The sequence below is a fragment of the Alexandromys fortis genome, unplaced genomic scaffold (assembly GCF_014885135.2).
Source record: "Alexandromys fortis isolate MF-2015 unplaced genomic scaffold, M_Fortis_MF-2015_v1.1 scaffold_1, whole genome shotgun sequence".
NCBI lineage: Eukaryota > Metazoa > Chordata > Mammalia > Rodentia > Cricetidae > Alexandromys > Alexandromys fortis.
The window spans coordinates 28,733,930-28,755,881 of NW_026067927.1; the positions used below are offsets into that span (position 1 = coordinate 28,733,930).

General features: G+C 36.8%; 2 protein-coding genes across 2 annotated transcripts in view; one reads left to right on the forward strand and one right to left on the reverse strand.

Annotated features, from left to right (window-relative positions):
* Aspn (asporin) overlaps positions 1–19,592 on the reverse strand; it is a 25,320-nt gene extending 5,728 nt beyond the window's left edge. The window contains exons 1-5 of the mRNA XM_050144447.1: positions 19,339–19,592; positions 11,030–11,298; positions 7,580–7,692; positions 3,381–3,594; positions 1,814–1,924 (exon numbers count right to left, since the gene is read on the reverse strand). Coding sequence (XP_050000404.1) covers positions 1,814–1,924; positions 3,381–3,594; positions 7,580–7,692; positions 11,030–11,276 — 685 coding nt within the window. The 5' untranslated portion in view covers positions 11,277–11,298; positions 19,339–19,592. The remainder of the gene's footprint in view (positions 1–1,813; positions 1,925–3,380; positions 3,595–7,579; positions 7,693–11,029; positions 11,299–19,338) is intronic.
* The window catches only part of Cenpp (centromere protein P), a 178,066-nt gene that overhangs the window by 85,365 nt on the left and 70,749 nt on the right, over positions 1–21,952 (forward strand). The window lies entirely within an intron of this gene.

Consider the following 21,952-nt stretch of genomic DNA (forward strand, 5'->3'; position numbering starts at 1 on the left):
GGAGGGAGGGAAGGAGAAAGAGACAGACGTGGGGAGAGGAGAGACAGGGGAGAGGAGAGACAGTGGAAGGGAGAAAAGGGGGAGGGAGAGACAGAAGTAGGGGATAGAAACAGACAAACAGAAACAGAGAAACCGGGAGGGAGGGGGGTCTTTGTTTCACACTTTTTATTCCCTACATTCATGTTGCTAATAGCTTGTTTTAAATCTTGAGTGCTGACTTCTTGCCTTAGAGGATGACAGCAAACATGTCTTCCTCCCAGTATCTGCCTTTTCCTCTAACAGTTGGCGTAACCATTTTCTGTTTGAAATGTCTTCAAGATTTGATTGATTTCATCCCTAAAACATTGTTCATTTTAGACTACTGCTTTTCCCTCCACTTACTGTCTGGTTCTCCTTCCTCTGCCCTTCCTCACTGGTCCTTCTAGGTTCATTCCTCCATTTCTTCCTTCTACATTTTCTTTCTTCCTACAAATTCCTCTGACTCCATCATTGACAGTTGCTTGTTTATTTATTTATTTATGTCACTGCTCCAAAAATTACAAGATTTTAGGTTTTTAGTGAACACCCACTTTATTTAACTCTAAATAAAGGTAATTTATGTCTATAGGTGTGGATTAAACTGGTTCTTCCTTGTGGAGGAAAAATTATTTTCTGACTTTTACTTTATATATTTTTCAAATATGTGAAAGATAATTGATTTTTTTTAAAATTTAATTTATATGGGTTTTGCCCCTATGTATGTCTATGCGCCACATGCAAGCCTGGTACCTGAGGAAACCAGAATAGGGTTGGTCGTAAATGGCCATTTGAGCACTAGGAATTGAACCTGGGTCATTTGGAAGAGCAGCCAGTGCTGTAAACCCTACTGAGCCATCTCTCCAGCCCCATATAAGTTGATTTGTATTAAAATAATAATTTCACTGTATCTTATACTCTTATTTATGTTTGTTCACTTTGGATCAGAGTAATCTAACAGGCTAAGTTGCTATTTTTACTGGTAGATAGTGAATTACTACTGTTCGAAATTGGAAAATGTTATTAATATGGTATATTTTTGATCCAGTTAATAATCAACACAGAAAAGAAGCCTTTGTTGGAGATGAGGAAAACAAGATTGTGAGCCTGAGTTCCAATAAAGGCAGTCAGTCCTACCCAGCTAGTGACTGGGTTCTCTAGGACAGTGAAGGAACAGTTCTCCTTGGAGTGCTGCTTCAGGTCCCATTAATCTGTACTGATGCAAGGCTCCTTCTAGTGAGACTGTTGTAATAAACTATGTCTCAGATACTGTCTTCAAGCCTTTCTGTGTATTAGCACATTAATCTTCACCATATCCCTGGGAAGATGTCACAGAGCCCTTTATGACATAGTCTTCTTGCCAAAGCCAGTGCTGCCCCCATCTGGCCTTCCAGAGTCTGTTCACCTCAGCTGCAGCAGCAGTGCCAAGGTCTCACCCCTCCTACTTTCTCTGCTTTTTACTCTACAGAATTCTCCATCTCTACAGAACTTCATGGATTGACAGGTTTTAAAGAGTAAATGTCAGAAAAGAGAAGGAAAAAAAAGCTCATTGCTTTTCAATGTCTATTCCTACTGGGAAAAAGATTATGATGTAATGTTGTCAAAAAGATCACTACATATGTTTGTATGTGAAAAAGTACTAAATTTCATCCTCTGATCAGATATACTGGCACTGGGGTTTCTGATTATAGTGTAGTCTGACAGTAAATATTAGAAAGTTTGAAGTATTACAGGTTAAGTGTGATAATACCAAATAACGATGTATGCTCATTGAAAGATGGTACCTTCAAATACAAACCTTTTGGGATTGAGGTTAGTTTTGCCTCAGCAATCCTGATATGGAATACTGTCACCCCTTCAAATGCTCCTGGTTCTATTCCATTGTTATCAAGAGGGTTTGCACTCATTTCTGTGAAATAAATGGCATAACTCAGCACACATCTGTTAAAATCATGAAAACTCATAATGCAGACAAGACATCTGAAGAATATTGGGAAAATGTGTCTTGGTCATATATACTCCTTTCCACTCATTATACCTACTTCTGTTTACTTTTTTTATTATTATGATGATGATGATCATTATTTTATACATTTTTATTGATATTTATTGAGCTCTACATTTTTCCCTGCTCCCCTCCCTGCCTCGCCCTTCCCTCTGCTCCAAACCTCCCCCAAGGTCCTTATGCTCCCAATTTACTCAGGAGATCTTGTCTTTTTCTACTTTCTACTTCCCATGTAGATTCTGTTTACTCTTCTACTTGAACTTACTACACTGTTTTGAATTTTGTAAACTGGTATATACAATAAATTCTTTTTTGTTTTTATTTGTTTTGAACTACTAAGTAGCATTACTTTCCAGTATGCCATGAGCATGAAGATTTAGTCAATTTATGATAATATTGCAGCAGGGAAAAAAAGCACTCTCTAAATAATTCAAGGTATTTGTATTTTCCATTTTGTGATCTCCTAAATTTTGTGCTGTATGCACATGCTCATGGAGGCCAGAGCTTCATCTTGGAAGTCATTCCTTAGATGCTGTCCACATTCTTAATGGTGTTTTAAATTGGCATAAATTACTTGCACATAACCACCTTAGATTTGTTTGTTGAGAATTTTTTTTTTCCTGCCAGGTAGGCTAGGCTAGCTGGCCATGAGCCATAGGTATCTGCACATCTCTGCTTGTTCAACTCTGGGATTACAAGTATGCACTACCATGCCCAACTTTTTAATGTGGATTCTGGGGATCAAACTCAGGTTCTCAGATATGTGCAGCACTTTACTTCCTGAACCATCTCCTAGCTCTGCCTCTTAATTTTTAAAATATCATATAAAAATTATAAATAGAAATTTAACTTAGAAGAAATGTAAGAGGATGTTTCATAAGTACTAGGTTTTGATTAAGAGAACATTTGAGCATGAACCTTGTCCAGGTGTTTGAATGACTGTTGCAGGCAGATGGCATAGTTGTATGAAGAACAATACAAATAAAATAGTGAGACTTAAAAATATAATAAAATATTAATAGTGTTAAAATGTAACCAAAATTAGATTTGTGTTCCAAACAATAAAAGAATTAATTTTGTACATATCTGAGTAATTTATACACTATATTAAAATACTATCTTTAAATTTAATAGGTTTTATTTCAGGTCCCAAAAGCAGAACAAAGTGTGTCACAAAGTTCTTGAAAAAGAGAGACGGCATCACAAAGCTTTCCTTCGTGTCCTGTAATTTTTCACACTTTAGTTTATGAGTAGCCTAATAGATTAAAAGATTAATTTATGAAATTACTTTGAAAATTAATAATTTAAATTTGGCTGTTAATTACAATTTCAAGATGTCCCATTCATTGGGAAAACTTACCCAAAACATGTAAAGCATTCATTCCTTTGAACGTGTCTTTTTGTATTTTCTTAACTTTATTATCATGAATTCTGAGTTCTGCTAATGATTTGGGAAGGTTAAGTGGAATTTCACTTAGTTGATTATGGGATAAATACAACCTTCTCAACTTCTTTGTGGTTAGAAAGGTTTTTGGGTGAATCTTTGTTAGCTTGTTGTTGTTCAGAATCAGAGCCTAGATAAAGCAGAGAAAGAAAGACGGTTTGAGGCAGTTTATTCTCAACCTGTGGGTTGTGACTCCTTTAGGGGCATGGAATGACCTTTTCACAGAGGTTGCCTAAGACCATTGGAAAACACAAATATTTTCATTATGATTCTTAACAGCAGCAAAATTACAGTTATAGAATAGCAATGAAAATGATTTTATGAGTAGGAGTTACTACAACATGAGAAACTGTATTAAAGGGTCACAGCATTAGGAAGATTGAAAACCACTGTTTTGAGGGAATGGTTTGATTTCCTTATATTCTACAGTAGTTAATCATGAAAATCTATAATTTCTACCATTTATATATTAACTAAAGATTTGTATTATACTTTCAGCCTTAAAAATGTTAAGTTAGAACAGTACAGTGTTTTAATGTCTGGTGCTAGTTAGGTATAATCTCATTTTTTTAAAACTTTGAATTAGTTGTTAATACAGTCATAGTAACCATTCACATGGCAATATAATAATAAAGAAGATAATATACTTCTATTTTTTCCCTCTGCTATATTGAATAATTTTTTATGTTTACCAGCAGTGGTGGCAGGTTTCTTAGCATCTTTAGGATTTTTTTTTGATTCTCTAATAATCTGGTTCTATCAAGTAGCATCTTGAGATTTATTTCTTTTATAAACTTTGTCCTTACTCTGTTCTTCCTTTTATTTCTAGACAGAGTACGTATGTCCTACTGGAATTGCCCAAAGCGTTTCTCCTTAGCACACACACTCTGGCTGCACAGCAAACTCCTTCAAGGGTGTGTTCACTCGTTTTACTCTTTGGCCGTTGTCTCTCTTTAATCACCCTCTTTCCTGACAAACTATGTTGTTAAAGGTTTCGTCTGAGAAAGATTAATTCTAGGAGAAGAGGGGAGACTGTTTCTCGTTGCCATCCAGCAAAAATAGGTTCCTTTCTGAATATATGGTAACAGCTACGGATGTATTTCCCCTTAGTTAGCAGGAAAATGAGTTAAGAGTTGACTTTAACAACGTAGTGGATCACAAAGGTGGCTTATGACTTTTCCTTGACCCTAGGAGGTTAAATCTATTTTTCCTTTGAATAGTACAGTACAGGACACAATGAAGAAAAATGATTTGGCAATGAATATATACTTCAATAATATCTTGCCATGGTGTTCAGGACTTATGTCTTTTGTCATTTATCCATTTGTTTTCTGGTTAAGATACATAATTTTGGATTGTTGAAATTACATAAAAGGAATGATGAGTAATAAAACTAGGGTAAAAGCTTTTCTTCAACTTTTGTTCAGCTCTGTCAAATGCTGAATGACATAATGTCTGGCATGATGGGCTGGCAGAATAACCTGAGGTCAGCTGTACTCAGTGTTGGCTTCTCCACAGGGAACTAGCTGTCCTGCAGCCCAGATACATCACCAACAAACAGTGTAGAAGGAAATGTAGTGTGCAGTCACTGGAACAGCAGAGAGGAGTGAGTGGGAGTGTTCCATCATTCTGTGTGGTATCTTTTCTATGAGAGTCCTAGCACCAAACAGGCAGTTTGAAATAGAATAGATTCCTAGGATGTCTAAAACATTTTGATTTCTCTTTTAAGACAGGAAATTTATTAGATATTATAATTAGACTTTTATAATTATGCAGCATACCACTACTTCAATTATAAAACAACTGCTTGTGAAAGTGCTTTCATCTGTAGCAATGACAAGTACTTCTTGTTGCTCCTACTTGGGAAAGCAAGTAAAAAGAAGCACTTAAGCCTGGGAGTTTGAGGCCAACCTGGGCAGCAAACATATCCTATAAAAACTTAAAATAAGCTGGGCAGTGGTAACACACTTTTTAATTCCAGCACTTGGGAGACAAAGGCAGGCAGATCTCTCTGAGTTCAAGGCCAGTCTGATCTACAGAGTGAGTTCCAGGATGGCCATGGACACATGAAAGTGGTTTCTATCGGCGTCTTTGGCCAGTCTACTCATACTAGCCTGACAGTGATACTGGGCACAGCTGAGGAAATTCCTATCTTGGAGTAACAACTTACATGTATTTTCTTATTTAATTTTATAAGCCATTCTACAAAATCCATGCCATTATTATGCCCTTCTTACTGCTGAGGAAGGTAAGACTACTTTCTCTGTTATTTAGCTGATAGAGCCAAGAGCTGTGTCCAGGTTCACCCAACACCAGAACATTCATCCTTAACACAGTACAATATACAAATTGACTTTAAAAATATTAGAGGACTAAAAATTTTCCAACATCTTTTAATGCATCATTTCCCAATGAAAAATGAAAGTTCATGTGGACTGAGTTCATAGAATACTCCTAAAATACAATAAAATTATGTTAATTGAATTGGAACTTTTATGACTTTGATATCAAATGTAAAGTTGGTTGTTCTGTGGTTATTTGAATATAGTCTCAAAGGTAGTAGAAGCATTCACAGGTCATATATATTTCCACATTCTTTTTAAATCACATGTATATATGCCTATCTTTTCCCATCTCTGATAATAAAATAATGACCTCTCCTTTCTCCAAGTTTCTATAATATCAAGTTAGTGGGATAGGCAAGGTGGATATTTGGTAGAATCCATTGTGTTATTGCTGACTTTCTTAATATTTGAGTAAGTCCTAGTATGGAAACTGTATTTTATTAATTAAAATTTTATGAAGAACTTTTTTTCTTAAAGGCAAAAAAGAGCAGTCAGAGTCCAGCTACCAAGCAGTACACCACTTAAATGTGAACTTTTGGGGAGGGTTAATCTAATCTCTAGGCTCTGGGTGCAACACCTTGCTCGTTATCCATTTGTGTGCCTCTAACGTGATGAGTATGTATGTATTTGACCTGAGATGACAGAGAGGCAAAGTGACGTCACATCTCCCAGATATAGAATCTATACTTGACTACCGTTATATACAGATAGGCCTATATGCAAGGCCTAGTATGATTATGAATTCTTTTCTTAGTATTTTACCTTCCCTAAAGATGACAGGCTATATGTTTATTTTCTTTAGCACAGCCTGGGAGTATAGCTAAATGGCCTGGAAGAAGTAGTCCTAGGCCAGGCAGTGGTGGTGCATTACTTTAATCCCAGCACTCAGGAGGCAGAGGCAGGTGAATCCCTGTAAGTTGGAGGTCAGCCTCATGAGCTAGCTCCAGGACCGCTAGGACTGTTACACAGGGAAACCCTGTCTCGGAAGAAAAAAAAAAAAAAGTAGTCCTAGCCCCATGGCCCACCATACCAGACAGTATCAAGCTGGAGCTGTTCATCTAGCATGCCTATCCTCAGCTCAGCAAGACAAGGGCCAGGCTGACAAAAGCAGGTGACACCTTCACAGCTGTGTCAGTGCAAAATCAGACTCTTTATCCAAACTTAATTTTAGATTAAGTCAGAAAGCCAGTAGTCCTGTAAGCTTCAAAATCCTAGGCAATGTTAGAATATTAAAATATTAATTGTATTTATTAATATATGAGGAGAAAATTCATTTTCTTTTACAAAGATCAAGGAAAAGATGGCATGCATACATATATTAGCCACCTAAATAAATATAGCCTATGTGCTGTTGTTAGAGAACTATGAGATCTTAAGTCAGTGGCTTTGGGCGAACATTTCTTAATACTATATTGATTATTGGTGTAGATAAATATTTTTGTTTTGAAACAGGGTCACATTATGAAGCTCTGGTTGGCCTGAGATCCACCTACCGCTGCCTCTCAACTGCCAAGCCCTGGGAATAATTCTTTCCTTACTCCAGTGCATAGTGAGCCTTGTCATCTGACTAGATAGTAGCCTTTTACCTGGCTATTATTCTGTAGGCATTAATTGAATTAAGCTATAGTGTTTACTTGACTGAATACAAGAACTTTGCAGTGGGTCATTCATAGGAAAATAAGATTTCTTTATTGATGCAATATAAGTAATCATTCTAACAGTGATAAGAATTTTCACTAAGTATTTAAAAATAAGAGTATATAATCTTACATAAAGTGAAGTGAGTCCTCTAAAATCATTTTCTTTAATTTCCTTAATTTTGTTATTTTGAAGATCAACCATCCGCGTGTCAAATGGTATGTTGCTTGGGACCGAAGTCAAACCTGAGAAATAAACAAACATGTTAACAGATGACAGACGTTTATGCTAAAGATGAGATAGTACTACAGTAGAGATGTACATTTTTAAAATTTATGATCAGTAACATAGGACTTAGTAATTGTAAAAAATGATAAATAACATTTTCTTTTGAAAGTTTCAAAAGAAACTTTTTTTACTTTTACAGGGTATCTGTCTGTCTTGAACCTCGCTGATTCCAAAGTGAAATATGCATGGTGGTAGGCTATGCTTGGCTTTGTTTAGAGATCACAAGTAACTGAAGCACAGCTATTCAATGCACTTAGACTGAAAATAATAGCTTTTTTGTGCAGATTTGCTGGTTAGTGAGAAACTGGAATATAAGGTTCTTGACCATTTTTTTAAGAAGAACCGAAATGAAATTGATTGGAGTGGTACACACCTTTAATCTCAGCACTCCGAAGGCTGAGCTAGGCAGATCTCTGTGAGTTCTAGGCCAGCATGGTCTACATAGTGGGACCCTGTCCAAAACACAATATAAAACAAGGGGGGGAAGCCCAATATGTAGAAAGTTATGATTAGAAAAATAGTTATGCTAGATTGTTTTCATGCATAGTAACAAAATATAATCTTTTGCTATAAAGAGTCAATTCTGCTAACTGGCTGTAAATATTATTTACGAGTCCTTCAAATATCTTGATTAGCATATAGATGTGAGATAACTTACTTCATTCATCATCTACAGTAATAAAGAACAAAGTGATTTAATGTATCACTTTTCTACCCTTGTGCCTTTAGTTTCCATTTTCCTTTGTAGAAACAACAACTGTCTTTGTCATCTCAGAACAAGGTTAAGATGAACACTTCTAATCTTTTTGGAGATTATAATTACACCATTTCCCTCTTCTACTTCCTCCCTTCAAGCCCTCCCATGATCTCTCCCCTTGCTCTCTTTCAAGTTTATATCCTCTTTTTCTTTAATTGTAATGTATGTATTCCTAAATAAATAATACAACCTGCTCAGTCCATATAATGTTGACCTATATGTATGTCTTTTTAGGGCCGACCGCTTGGTTTTTAGTATTTTAGAGGTAAGGACAAAAAGGCTCAGAAATTCAAAAGTATCTTTGACTACATAGCTAGTTTGAGGCCATCTTGGGCTATATAAATTTTCTCAAAAGAAGAAAAGGGGAGAAGAGAGAATGACGGAGGAAGGGAACAGAACCAGTCTAGGAAAGAAGCCAGGTTGGCTATATCGGATATGGGCATAATTGAGCTGATACCATGTCACCTTGTACCCTGAATGCTAGCTGTGGATATACAGAATTTAGCATTTCTCTTCTTTTTTTTTTTGTTTGTTTTTTTGTTTGGAGTTTTTTGTTTTGCTTTGGTTTAGTTTTTCCTTGCTATTTCTTTTCCCTTTCTTTTGGAATGGGGATGTATACTGTGCGGTCTCTGTATCCTGGAACTGTTTAATTTCTTATCTATTTTACAAGGACTCACAGATACAGTTTACTTTGAGTCGTAGGAGATCTTAAACTTGGGTTTTTGAGCAATATTGGAATTGTTAAGACTATGACTCTCTTTGAGCTGAACTGAATGCGGTTTGCATTATAAGGTGGACACGAGCCTTTTGAAGATCAGAATACAATATGAGGTCTAAAGGAATGTGTTTGGATATCTAACTTGAAACTAACTCGTCTTGATTGTCAACTTGATTAGATTATGAAGTGTACCTCTTGGTGTGTCTGAGGGAAATTTTAGATAGGATTAATGAAAGGGATGACCCACCCTGAATGTGGGTGGCACTCTCCCTTACTGAAGCGGGAAAATAAGGAAGAGATAGCTAGTACAGACATTCATTCTTTCATTGTCTTTGCCTCCTTTGCTTTGTTTCCTCTGTGTTTTTCCCTTGCTTCCCCACCCTTTCCCTGTCTCCTGTCATTCCTCTCCTGAATTGGTTGCCAATATGTGAACTCCAATGTACAGCTACCCAAATTTTTTAAAGGTTTGTTTATTTATTATGTATACAGTATTCTCAAGTATTCTGTCTGCATGTATGCCTGAAGGCCAGAAGAGGGCACCAGATCTCATTACAGATGATTGTGAGCCATTATGTGGTTGCTGGGAATTGAACTCAGGACCTTTGGAAAAGCAGGCAGTGCTCTTAACCAGTGAGCCATCTCTCCAGCCCCCAGCTACCCAAAATTAATGGTTCCTTTCTTAAGTTATTTTCTTGTTATATTATTGTGTTGTAGCACAATGAAGTTACTGAGCAAAAATGATAAATTTTAATTAGACCTCCTTAATCACTTCTTTCTAGAAAGTTCTAAACCCAAATTATTCATAACACAAAGCACATTATTGCATTTTGAAAATCTAAAGATTTCATGAAATGTACATGACCCATGTTATCGTACTGGGTGGGCACCGTATTTTCTACTGTAGCATTTTATTGCCTAGTAAGTGTAGGGTTGATCTTTTGACATTTTGAGTTGAACTAAAATGAAGGAAATTTAAAAAATGAACTGCTTAGATCTGAGAAGAGAAAGAAATCCTTTTTATGTAAGGTCCCCCTTTGCAAGGCCGTGGTGGCACCTGCCTTTAATCCCAGAACTTGGGAGGCAGAAGCAGGTGGATCTCTGTGAGTTCGAGGCCAGCCTGGTCTATAAGAGCTAGCTAGTTTCAGGACAGGCTCCAAAGCCACAGAGAAACCCTGTCTTGAAAAAACAAAATACAAAACAAAAAAAAAGTTCCCCTTGTGTGTGTGTGCGCGCATTTGTGTTTGTGTGTGTGTGTGATTTTTTTTTTTTTTTTTTTGAAGCAAGGTTTCCCTGTGTAGCCCTGGCTGTCCTGAAACTTGCTTTGTAGACCAGGTTGGCCTAGAACTCACAGAGATCCTCCTGCCTCTGCCTCTGCCTCCCAAGTGCTGGGATTAAACAGAGCTCTACCACCAACCAGCTCCTTGTTTTCTTTTTATTCTGAATTTTTAAATAAGGGTAGAATGCTTTGCAGTCTGCTGGACTGTCCACATAAACATTTCTCTGCCTGTTTGCAGTTCTGGAATCAAGACTGGGTACTGAGGAGGCAATCTGCCACCACTTCGTTTTTCTTATTTTTTACATGAGGGTCTCTGTTTTACCTAAGCTGGCCTCGAACTCACAGCCCTCCTTTACTGATTTCTAAAACTGTGGACTAAAAGCCTGGGCTGCTACACTCACCTTCCACCTAAAAGTGTAAACAAACCATTTTGCAGTGACTGAATAGAGTTTTGAAAGTTCAGTGACTCCTTTTTTTTTTTAATCCTCTTAACCTTTTCAGAAAAACAATATTCTTCAAAACAAAATTGACTGCTGTCCTTACCTAGATCAGAGCAGTGGACAACTCGAGAGTAACATTGACACCCAAATGGACATGTTGGAAACAAATCAAAAGGGAAAAAGGGGTTCACTGGCTCTTTTGTTGGAAAAAGAGAATTGTTGTCATCGTCGTCATCATCTGTGTCTTCCATATCCTTCAACATCATATTCTTCAGTTCTGTGTGTGAAGGGCTAGAGAAGGGTTTGGCAGAGCACACAGCCAAGAGCAGTAGCATCATATACTCCTTCATGTTGTCCTGTGTAAAGTTCAACCTGGCATTTAGTAGACATTGGGTATGAAATTAGAGTTTCAACAGATACAAATTCTTTTATACACATTTCTAGTGTTGGAAAAAGCATGACAAAATTGCTATGTAGTGTAAGATTAAATACATAAAACTTTTTTAGCACAATTCAGCATATGCTTTTGGAGGGAGCTTCAATAAATCTATTAATTTAAACAGCCAGATCTGTTCATTAATGATGCATGCTCATCTTAGCAATACTTAGAACTCTGGAACAAATTTTACTGGGAAGTGCAGGCTTAACCTCTTATACTTTAAAATAAATTTCAGTAAAGGAAGTTAAAATTAAGTACTTAGATTTGACAAGAGAAATAGTCTCTGAATGAGATTCCTTTGTTTAATTTTTATTTTGAATTTTTAAAATAGCCTCATCTCAAGAAATAATTCCAAAATACATAATAGAATTCTTTGTAATAGGAAAAATTAAAGACAGTTCTGTTAGTTAAAGGAAAATATAGAATGTATTTATCAAGTGAACTATATTTTAATCTACAAAATGTTTCCAAAGATACTTTAAAATATAGATTACTTTCTATTAAATAAAAAAGCAAAACTTTAAAAATCCTTAGTTAGACTACTTTAAGTAAAAAAAAACTAGTATAAATAAATCTGGCCAGTTATAAACTACAGTGATAGAACTATGGATAAAGTGTTTGTCTTTATTAATTTTTTTTAAAAATACAGTTTGACATATCCCAAGCTGGCCTAGAACCCACTAAGTAGCCAAAGATGATCTTGTACTCCTGATTCTCCTGCATCTACCTCCCATGTGCCAGGATTCAGGGTTGCACCTCTAGACCTGGTTTATGTGATGCTGGGGATCAAAGTTAGGGTTTGATACCTATTGGACATCCCCAACCCGGATGACATTTTGTCTTTTTCTATTCTTTTAATTTTATAAGCAATAAATATTTCTTTTATAATTAGGAAAGTAAGTTTAAAAAATTATCTTGACTAACTCTATTCTCAAAACCATTCCATTGCTAATACCTATGCCACTTTCCAAGGTTATCCTCAGTGGCCCTTAGACAATGTGGACATTTCCCTTAACTGATTGCTTTTTTACCCTACCAAACCTCATTCTCATCATTGGTAACTTTTTCCACACTGTGATTGGATATTTTTATTTCCAACCTATTCTGTTATTTAATACCCCATCGTGACCATCTTATGACCAGACTATTTTGTTGTTGTTCATTGTTTCACTGAGTTTCATCTGGTTGAATAGTTGTCTCTGATAGATGCAATGTTGTTTTTAGGGGTGTGTGTGTGTATGTATGTATGTGTGTTTTAAAGCTTATACAAAACTGTAATGTATAAATGAGAACCTTCAGAGCTTGAATTCATTACCATCTGTTGTCTGATATTACCATACATAGATTTACTTATAATTTGGGAGTCATTCTTACTGTTATTTTGTGGTTTGAAGCAGGGTCTCCCTATATATAGCTCAGGTTGACCTAAAACTCCCTGTAGGAGATCCTTCTGCCTCAGTCCCAAATATTGAAATTGTAGGAATCTGCCACCACCTATGAAATATGTACATTCTTAGACATTTTCAAAGATTAAAAACCATAATGAAATCATCAAAAATAGGTGTATCCCTGTAGTATCCATTAGCAAAAACAAGTTTTAACATGAATATGTGAATATACCCATATATATATATACACACACACACACATTCATCTTTTTCACTGTTAAGACAGAAGGCTCTATAGATGGTCTCTTAGCTTCTATCACTTAACAGTCTGCATTGCATAAATGTCAACAGTGATTCAGTATGAGAATTCTATTCAGTCATATCTGGCCCAGTTTCAGAATACCTGATCCTTGAGTCAGCTGTTAACTGTGTTCCAGAACCCAGAAATCAACTTTAATATCTCTGTGTGTTTGCCTTTTCCTGAATTTGAAGATCAGATATGGAGCTGAGATGATGTTGATGTAGTCAGGAAAGAGTTTGCTGTGCAAGCATGAGAATCTGAGTTTGAACCAGACATGGAGGTGCATGCTTGAAATCCCAGCACTGAAGAAATGGAGAGAGGTGGATCCCTGTGGCTCACTGGCCAGCCAGCCTAGCCTAGTCAGTGAGTTCCAGACCAACAAGTGACCCTGACTCAAAGTAAGGTGGATTGTACCTAAGCAATAGCACTCAAAGCTGTGTTCAGTTCTCTGTGCTTGAGTACACACACACACACACACACACACACGAGATGACTGTGTGACAAGACTTACAAATTTTACAATTGGGGGCATTGTGCTGGCAATAAGGGCCCTTTGGCTTTTGTTGGACAAGATCACCTGTATTTTTAACTATTGGCCTATTTGCTACTGTGGAATCTCCCTTCTTGGGTCTCTTCTACAAGCCCTTACGTAGGGTTGTAGTGACTGTCATTTTCAGAATCATTTTGTTCTTGTCTCTGATGCTCATCTGCTTCCCTACCTGTGACTTGTTACAGTGTTTGTTTTGGTTATTTGAGACAGAGTTTCACTGAATAGCTCTACTGGCCTAAAACTTGCTCCATAGGCCAGGCTGTCCTTGAACTTAGGGCATTTCTCCTGCCTCTGCCTCTGGAATACTGTGTTTACAGGTATGAGTTACCACATCTGGTTTCATTATGTGTTTTTACCTCACACCTTTTTGTGGTTCTCCAGTTCCTTAGTGTTAATATCAACTTTGACTCAAGTTCCAAAACACTTTTTCTCTAGAAATTCAACTTTTAGTCTTTAGCTGTCTTAAAGTCACTAATTCTTACTTTTTCAGGTTTTTGTTTTTGTTTTTGTTTTGAGACAGTCTGTCTCCAGGCTGACGAGGAAATTTGTAACTGAGGAGGACCTTGAACAGCTAGTGTATCTGTTTCCATCTCCCAAAGGCTGGAGATTGAACCTGGGGCTTCATGAATACTAAGCGAGCACTCTATCAACTGAACTACATTACAACCCCTTTGGTGTATTTCTTTGATCAGCCTGACACGGCAGCTTTGCCGGATGCACAGATACTCTTATTTTGGTAATTGGAAGCTTGTAATTGCAGTGTCATTTGAAGACCTGTCTTTGGCATAGCCTGGTTTGAGGTTGCCAGAGTTAGTAATTCAAGTGATCATCTCTTGTTTTTGTTTGTTTCGTTGTTAGGAGTTTGTTTTTTTGTGGGTTTTTGTTTGCTTTGGTGGGGTTTTATTGTTTTGTTTTTTGAGATATAGGGTCTCATGTAGTCCTAGTTTTCCTGAAAATTGCTACATAGACCAAGCTGGATGGTTTACAGAGAGAAGCCTGCCTCTGCTTCTTGGGTCTAGGATTAAAGACATGCACCAACCCACCCAGTCAGTGTGTGTTTCTTAAGCATTCATGTGTCCCAAGCATTATGTTGGGTCACTTAATGGGTAAGGTAGAACATATCTTTCTCCTGTTCCTCCTCTCCTTTTGAAACTGGGCATAGTGGCACATAACTATAATCTCAGCATTATGGAATGTGACGCAAGATCATGAGTTTGAAGCCAGCCTAAGCTATATTGGGAATCCTAGGACAGCTTGAGCTACATTATAGGACCCTGTCAAAAATAACATAATAAAAAAGGGATACTCTTAGCCAGGTGGTGGTGGCACACTTAATCCCAGCACTCAGAAGGCAGAGGCAGGCAGATCTCTGTGAGTTCCAGGCCAGTCTCGTCTACAAGAGCTAGTTCCAGGAAAGGCACCAAAGCTACAGAGAAACCTTGTCTCACCCCCAACCCCCCAAAAAGGAAAATGAAATAAAAAGGATACTCTTGAATATTAAATGATTTAATGGCAGTGAGGGAAAGCTGGCTGTGGAGATTACTGAGTGAGTCAAGTGCTTACTATGCAACTGTGAAGAACTGAGCTGTTATCCTCAGCACACACATGAAAACTGCATGTGTTGGCACATAGCTATAACCCCAGCACTCAGCATGAGTGGGGAAGATCCCAGGTGGATCCCAGGGACTCTCTGGATGGCCAGTCTAGTAGAAATGGCAATCTCCAGGTTAAGTGAGAGACCCTGTCTAAAACATGAGGTGAAAAACAACACCTGATGTTGATTTCTGGCCTCCATTCGTGCTTGCATGGTTGAGCATACCTGTTCATAGACATACACAAGCATACATCATGGGCACACACACTCTCCAAATAAATAAACCAATAGTCTAAATTAGTGACATTCTTAAGTGTTTTTCTCCTTTTAATAATCCTTTTGAAACCAACAAAAAGATTAAAATGAATATAATGCCATATAAATGAGTTAGATTGAAACCTTCGCACATACAGTTTTTTATTGTTGTTACATTTAACATAGTAAAAATTCTTGGTTTTTTGTTTGCTGTGTTGTTGTGAGACAAAGATATTCTGTATAACCCAGTCTGGTTTTAAACTTGCGATTGTCTTGTATTGCCATGTCTAGTGTTAAAATATTTGAAATTCCAGTCTGACAACAAAAATCATTGCTTTAATCCTAAATATATGTTTGCCCTCTTCTACCCTTTCTCTAGCATTCTACTGACAGCACACATGGCAGTTTTCCAAACAGATTGTTCTCATTCATTAGTTTCTCCCAGAAGACAAAGAAAAAAATACCTACCTGTAAAAATGTTTTGAAATTCACAGTGTTTTAGGACTCTTGCCCCATTTTCTAGATTATAGAAAATGAAAATTGGGGTTTATTAAGTTGTCTGATTGTTTTTGTTCAAGTCTTTTATTGTAAAATCTGAATTACTTGGGCTTTAGCTTCCATATAAAAGCCAAAACAATTTTAACATTAAGGTATTTGAAATATAGAACTAAGAAAACTATGGAAAATTTTAAAGTATATGTAACAAGAGGAGTGTGTTAGAGTGCCAGAGTAGATGCCAAGAGCACATGTTGATTTTCCATGTGGGCTGGCAGCAGAATTGAGGGCTGGACTCATTTGTATGTGTTCCACATGCTGGTGACAGAGAGTCCTCTAGCCTGCTCGCCTCCATGAGCTCAAAGAAATTCCCCAATGCTGAGTGAAGATTTAAGCTGAGGATCAGATTGGGTATGAGAAGCTGGATCTACAGATAAAGAAAAAGCACAAGGCACAGAACCAGGAAGCAGAACAATGATGAATATGCTTCTCTTGCACATCCTGTCTCAGGTTTACTAAGCATCAGCTGGAGTCCCTCCTTTTCTGACTGACTTCTTAGAATGGTAATATTCATGACTATCTCTTTGTAGAGAAATATGAATTGATACTTCTTCCTGTTAGTTTCAGCATTTTCTGTTACAGTGAAGGAGGCTTGCCATTGGTAACTAGTGGAAGCAACCAGCTCCTAAATAGCAGTTTATCTTTTTCCTGGTGAGAAGTACAGATCTGTATTTCATAACCTGCCACCTCAGTGATGGAGGTTCCAGAACAGTCTGGACTGTGCTATATTAGTAATGCCAATGAACACACCTAAGGAACCCACCACCTTTAGATCTCTGGCCACTGGTGCTTACTTATGGCTGTTTAGAAAATCTTTGTATTGAGGATAGAAATACCTTCTTAATAGTTCTGTATGCTAGTTTTATCTGTTGTTAGCCATTTTTAAAAAATATATATCTTTCTGCTTTTTTTTTTTTTAATCTCAGTTGCTTGTAAAGAAAACAGAGGCCAACCTTAGTACCCTGAGGAATTGCCCTCTGATGTTACTGGATCTCTGCTGTAGATCTGAGGAGTCCATGAGAAGATCCTAAACCTCTGTTGATCAATCTGCACAGCTGTTCACCACTGTTTGCAGGGCATAAGAGAGCACTGCAGTCCCTTCTATTATGTAGAAAGAGTAGTGAAATAGACTTTGTTTTGAGCTTCTTAAGACAGTTCAAAGTCAAGTTTATTAGTTTTGGCAGCTTTTAGACTACTATTTTTAAAAACTTAAAAATATTTATATCTCAGGAAGACTCAATATTCTTCTGATTTAGACAAGTTTTATCAGTGTTTCTACTTAGGAAAAGCTTTGGATTTTGGTCTCAAGTTCTAGTTTTAATAAGAAGACTCTTGGGAATACTATCCCAGTGCTACTTCCGTTACTAATAAATCAGAACCATTTAGAGCTGAGAGAGAGCTCTAGACATCACTCCCAGGAACTCTGAGAAGAGGAAGTTTAGGCTCTGTGTTTCTAGAACTCCCAGGAGGTAGCAGAGCTTAGGCAACTTCCTCACACCCACTTCTAAAGCTTCCAACCATGCTCCAAGTAGATTTTCATCTCTCAAAGCCTCTTCTAAATAGCGAACCAACTTTCCTCTGAAACAGACATGGTGAAATTTGACCAGGCTTTCTATTTGCCACTTAACTGTCTGTAAGCTTGAAATGAAAATCTTGTCTAAGGGGAATGCTGTTTTCTCTTACTACCTTATTAGGTAAATAAGTCACTGTATTTTTAAATCCTATGTTTCAAGGTCCACTTGACAACTAGGCTTGAATATTTCAATTCACAGATCTGTTGTAAGCTCCAGGATAGAAATGTGACATGACATGTCCTAGGTATCTTGAGAGAAAATACAGACTACATGCAGGTATAATCAAGGCCTAGCCATACCCTTGAATACCTTAAAAATCCAAGCATGCACTGGCAAACTTAAAGCACTATTTGTTCATAGATACCAATACTGCTTAAAGCACACCTTTAATTAATTTTACCTTGGAAATATAAATGGCATTCTATGTAAGAATTGGCTGTTTTTCTTTCCTTAGGTACCAATTTTTCTCTTACCAGCTGTATTCAACACCCTAATTGCTGTTTTAAAAACAAAACATTCCTGCCTTTCTACTTTTTAAAGATTTCCTGCAGTGCTTGTAAAGTTAATCTGTTTTGTCTCAAGACTCAGGTCAGGTATCATGATACTCATTTTTCATGCAGTGGTTAGTCGTAACAAGAGGCCGCATCGCTTCCATTCTTTCCACTGCTACACTCTAGTGCTTTCTGCCAAAACCAAACGAAAAACAGCAGCTCAGATACTTTCCCATGGGCTGGGGCTTGCACTCCACTGCCTCCCTTTCTTTCTTTTTCTTTCTTATTCCTTCCTTCCTTTTTCCTTAACACAGTGATTCTTGATTGGATTGCAAGAAAAATGAAATAATAAAGCATGCTATTTTTATAGCAATAGATAAGATAAACAGAAGCCCCTCAGGTTCTTTGTGACTCAGTCCTTGTAGCATGTGGCCACTGTTTTCATGGCTGCCACACCTCTGAATACATTATCATGAAAGAATACTAAGTTCTATTTATTGTTGGGAGAAGAGTGGAGAGAGTATTCTTTAATCTTTTAGATCTAAGATATAATAAGTGTGCTTTGTGAAAGGACAGAGGAAATCCCTGTGTTATTCTAAGTATGAGATTTATAAAAAGAAGTCTCTAAACGTTTCATACAGAATACAAACCTGCTTAAACTATTGTTGATAGGTTATCTTCTTGAAATTATGTTGATTTCTGTCATAATAGCCCAGTACCATTTCATTGTATAAGAAACATCAAAAAAATGAATTTTCAAAGTTATAAATAAAAGTGACACTTGAATAATTCACATTTTAAAAAACAGTATCATAGGTTTACATAGTAAGTAAAAGACTTTCATTTAATATATCTGACATGCTCAAATTTCATTAAGGTTAATTATTAAAGTAATATTGTTCTCAAAAGATTGTGTAAGATTTTTATTTACTTTTTAATATCAGTCATGTTAACATTTATATAAAACATTAGTGACAGTTTTTCACTGTTTTCCAAAAACACATAATTAAAACTAATATAAAATTATGTATAAAATTTTATACATATGTATAAAATTTATGTAAAATTACATAAAAAAGACTAAAGTAACTTCAGTTACAAAATTTAGAGGCTTTTTTCCTAATGTATATCCTAAGGATCTATACACTTATGGTTTAAATTTTACCATATTATTTACAAATGTTTATTAATAACATAATGCTTCCTTAGTATTAACAATAAAATAACTGTACACTGGTACATGTAATACAGACATGAAAACATACCTTGTCAGGAAAGAAGTTCTCTTCAAAGAAGTTATCCACCCTGTACTACTTAGCTACAATGCAAGTTCCTTAAGACTCTTTAAGAAGAAAAGATAAAGAAGTGTTACATTTAAAGAAAAGGAAAAAACAGCCTGCCTAACACAGCCTCTGGTGTGGCTGCGTCCTGGGTGATACTGGAATAAACTGCTTCCACAGATTAGTCCATGTTAGTACTGAAGAGCGAGATTAAAACTTGTTACTGCTCATATGTTTTCCATCACTGTTTGTATCGTAGCCAAAACTTCTAGCTAAACTCTAGACGTCTACTGGAAGATTTGGAAGTAAAAAAAAAAAGAGAGTTTAATAATTCATGGCAAGTGGCCATTGAAGCTGTAGTTGGTCACTTTAGAAAACTTGATTTGAGAGTACTTTATGAAATTCTAACATGAATTAATACTTATAAATTAGTTTTTAAAACTACTCACCATTTATAAGCTAATAAACCATTTATCAGTCTTACTCAGTAAAGAACACCCACATTATTGAAGTGTGAGCCCAAAGTTTACATATACCTTAAAATAGCCATGATTTTGTTTTCTCTTATTGACTGGAGTTATGTTAAGCAGATATCTCAAGACTTTTTTTTTTAAGCTCTTAACTCTGTGATAGGCATCTTAAGGAGCTGCAAGCCAGGCCCTGCAAACTGTTTCCTGGCTCTGTGTCTGCTCTGGTATAGATAGCGTGCAAGTCCAGGTAACTCCTACACCTTTCCTTGCGAGAGTCTCAGCTCTGTTCTCATTGCCATTGGCTGAGAGGAGAATCATTTCCCCCCATTCCATTCTGTGAAATTGCCCAGCTCCACAGCCATTAAGCTTTTCTGGCTTGAGGGGAAAGACTCAGTTGGTACAGGTGATCCTCCCGTCACTTAGGTAAAAGACTCGTCTTTGAACCTCAGGTCTGACATCACAGGCAGCTCAGCACGCCCATTCACTGTGTCCTGGTGCTGCTGCAGCCCTCTCACCACCATCTTATTTGCAGTAGAGTCAGTTATTCACTGACGTTTTTGTTGTAAATATACATGTGAATTTGATGGATTGGGAACAGGATGAAATTATGAACTGTACTTTGTTAATCCTTGTGCCCAGAGCAGCTAGCATCTTCCTGAATTACATTAGTGTACGGTCACGAAAAGGAAGCTCACGAGTGAAATACAGCTTGTCCTCAACAATGACTTGTTCTGTATTTTAATATTTTATTGAAACATATGTTGAAAGAGATAAACATACCATAATGGTACAGCTCATTGAATTCTAAATCATGATCAAGAAATCTGAACCCCTTCTCATCTTTCCCAAGAAAGATATTTCAGCATCATAGTTTGTTCTTGAACTTTATACACATGCACTCACATTGTACATTCTTCATGTCTCTACCTTTATTTTCCATTCAACATTATGGTTTTGAAAGCCACCCATGTCATTGTGGTTGGTTATCAATAGTTCATTCTCACAACTGTATTGTAGGGATGTGCTACACATTAACATACTCAATAGAGATGATTATTTTTTGAAAAATTGTTATGAACATTTTAAAATTTCATTATTTGAGAGTCATATATATACATTTTAATGAGGTTGAAATTGCTGAATCTCAACTTCCCCTAGGGTACAGCAAGATGGGACTGAGGAGTTCTCTTCCTAGGTCAGCAGTAGAAATGCAACTATGTATCTCCTCTTGCGTTCTGAGAAAATAACCTTTGGATATGACCCCTCAGGTCTATGGAGAACTTAATTCTTTTTCTTTTTGTAAGTTTGGGTTTCTTCCCCAACCTCTCTTTTGTGTTTTGTTCTAAACATTGAAGTACGAGATGTATTAGAACAGTATCCATAGTAGAAGTTATAGTTATATTGTAAGTGAGATAAACTACTAAACTTAAAAAGTAATATTCTTTTTACTTTGTGAACAGAAAAGTTGTCTGCCTTAAAAACTGTATTATGCTAAATTTGACCAGTGCTTGTGAAAATAGAAATACATAACTAATGCTGTGCTCACATGATTTCCAAGACAATACCTGTAGTTCTTCTGGTGTAGACATGGACTGCAGAGATCAAAGTCCATAACACAAGCTAAAATAAAGAAGGTCCTGAGAAACTGTCTCACAGATCTAAGAGCTTAATAGGTATAGTAAGTGCTATAGGGGCTGGGACATAGGTGGGCTATGAGCACACACTATGCCTGCCAGCACTTTGCATTTTGGTGTCTAACACTCCCTCACCTTCTTACAAAACTAGAAAAGATAATGGTAGTATGGAGGAAATTGAGGTGAGATGACAGGGTGGGTGAAGACTGCAAGGGTGTATAGCATAGATTTTTTTTTTAATGTCTAAGGATGCTGGGCATAGTGGTGCAGGTCTTTAATCCCAGCACTGGGGAGGCAGAGGCAGGCAGATCCTTTAGAGGACATCCAGGGCTACTCAGAGCTACCCTGTCTCCAAAAACAAAAGCAAAGCAGACAAAACAAAAGCATGTCCAAGAACTCTGAATTCTAGGATGTATATTTGCATACCACAAGGTTTTGTCTTATTTGTTTCTCTTGAGACAAGATCTCTCTACCTCAAACTGGCCTAAAATTTGT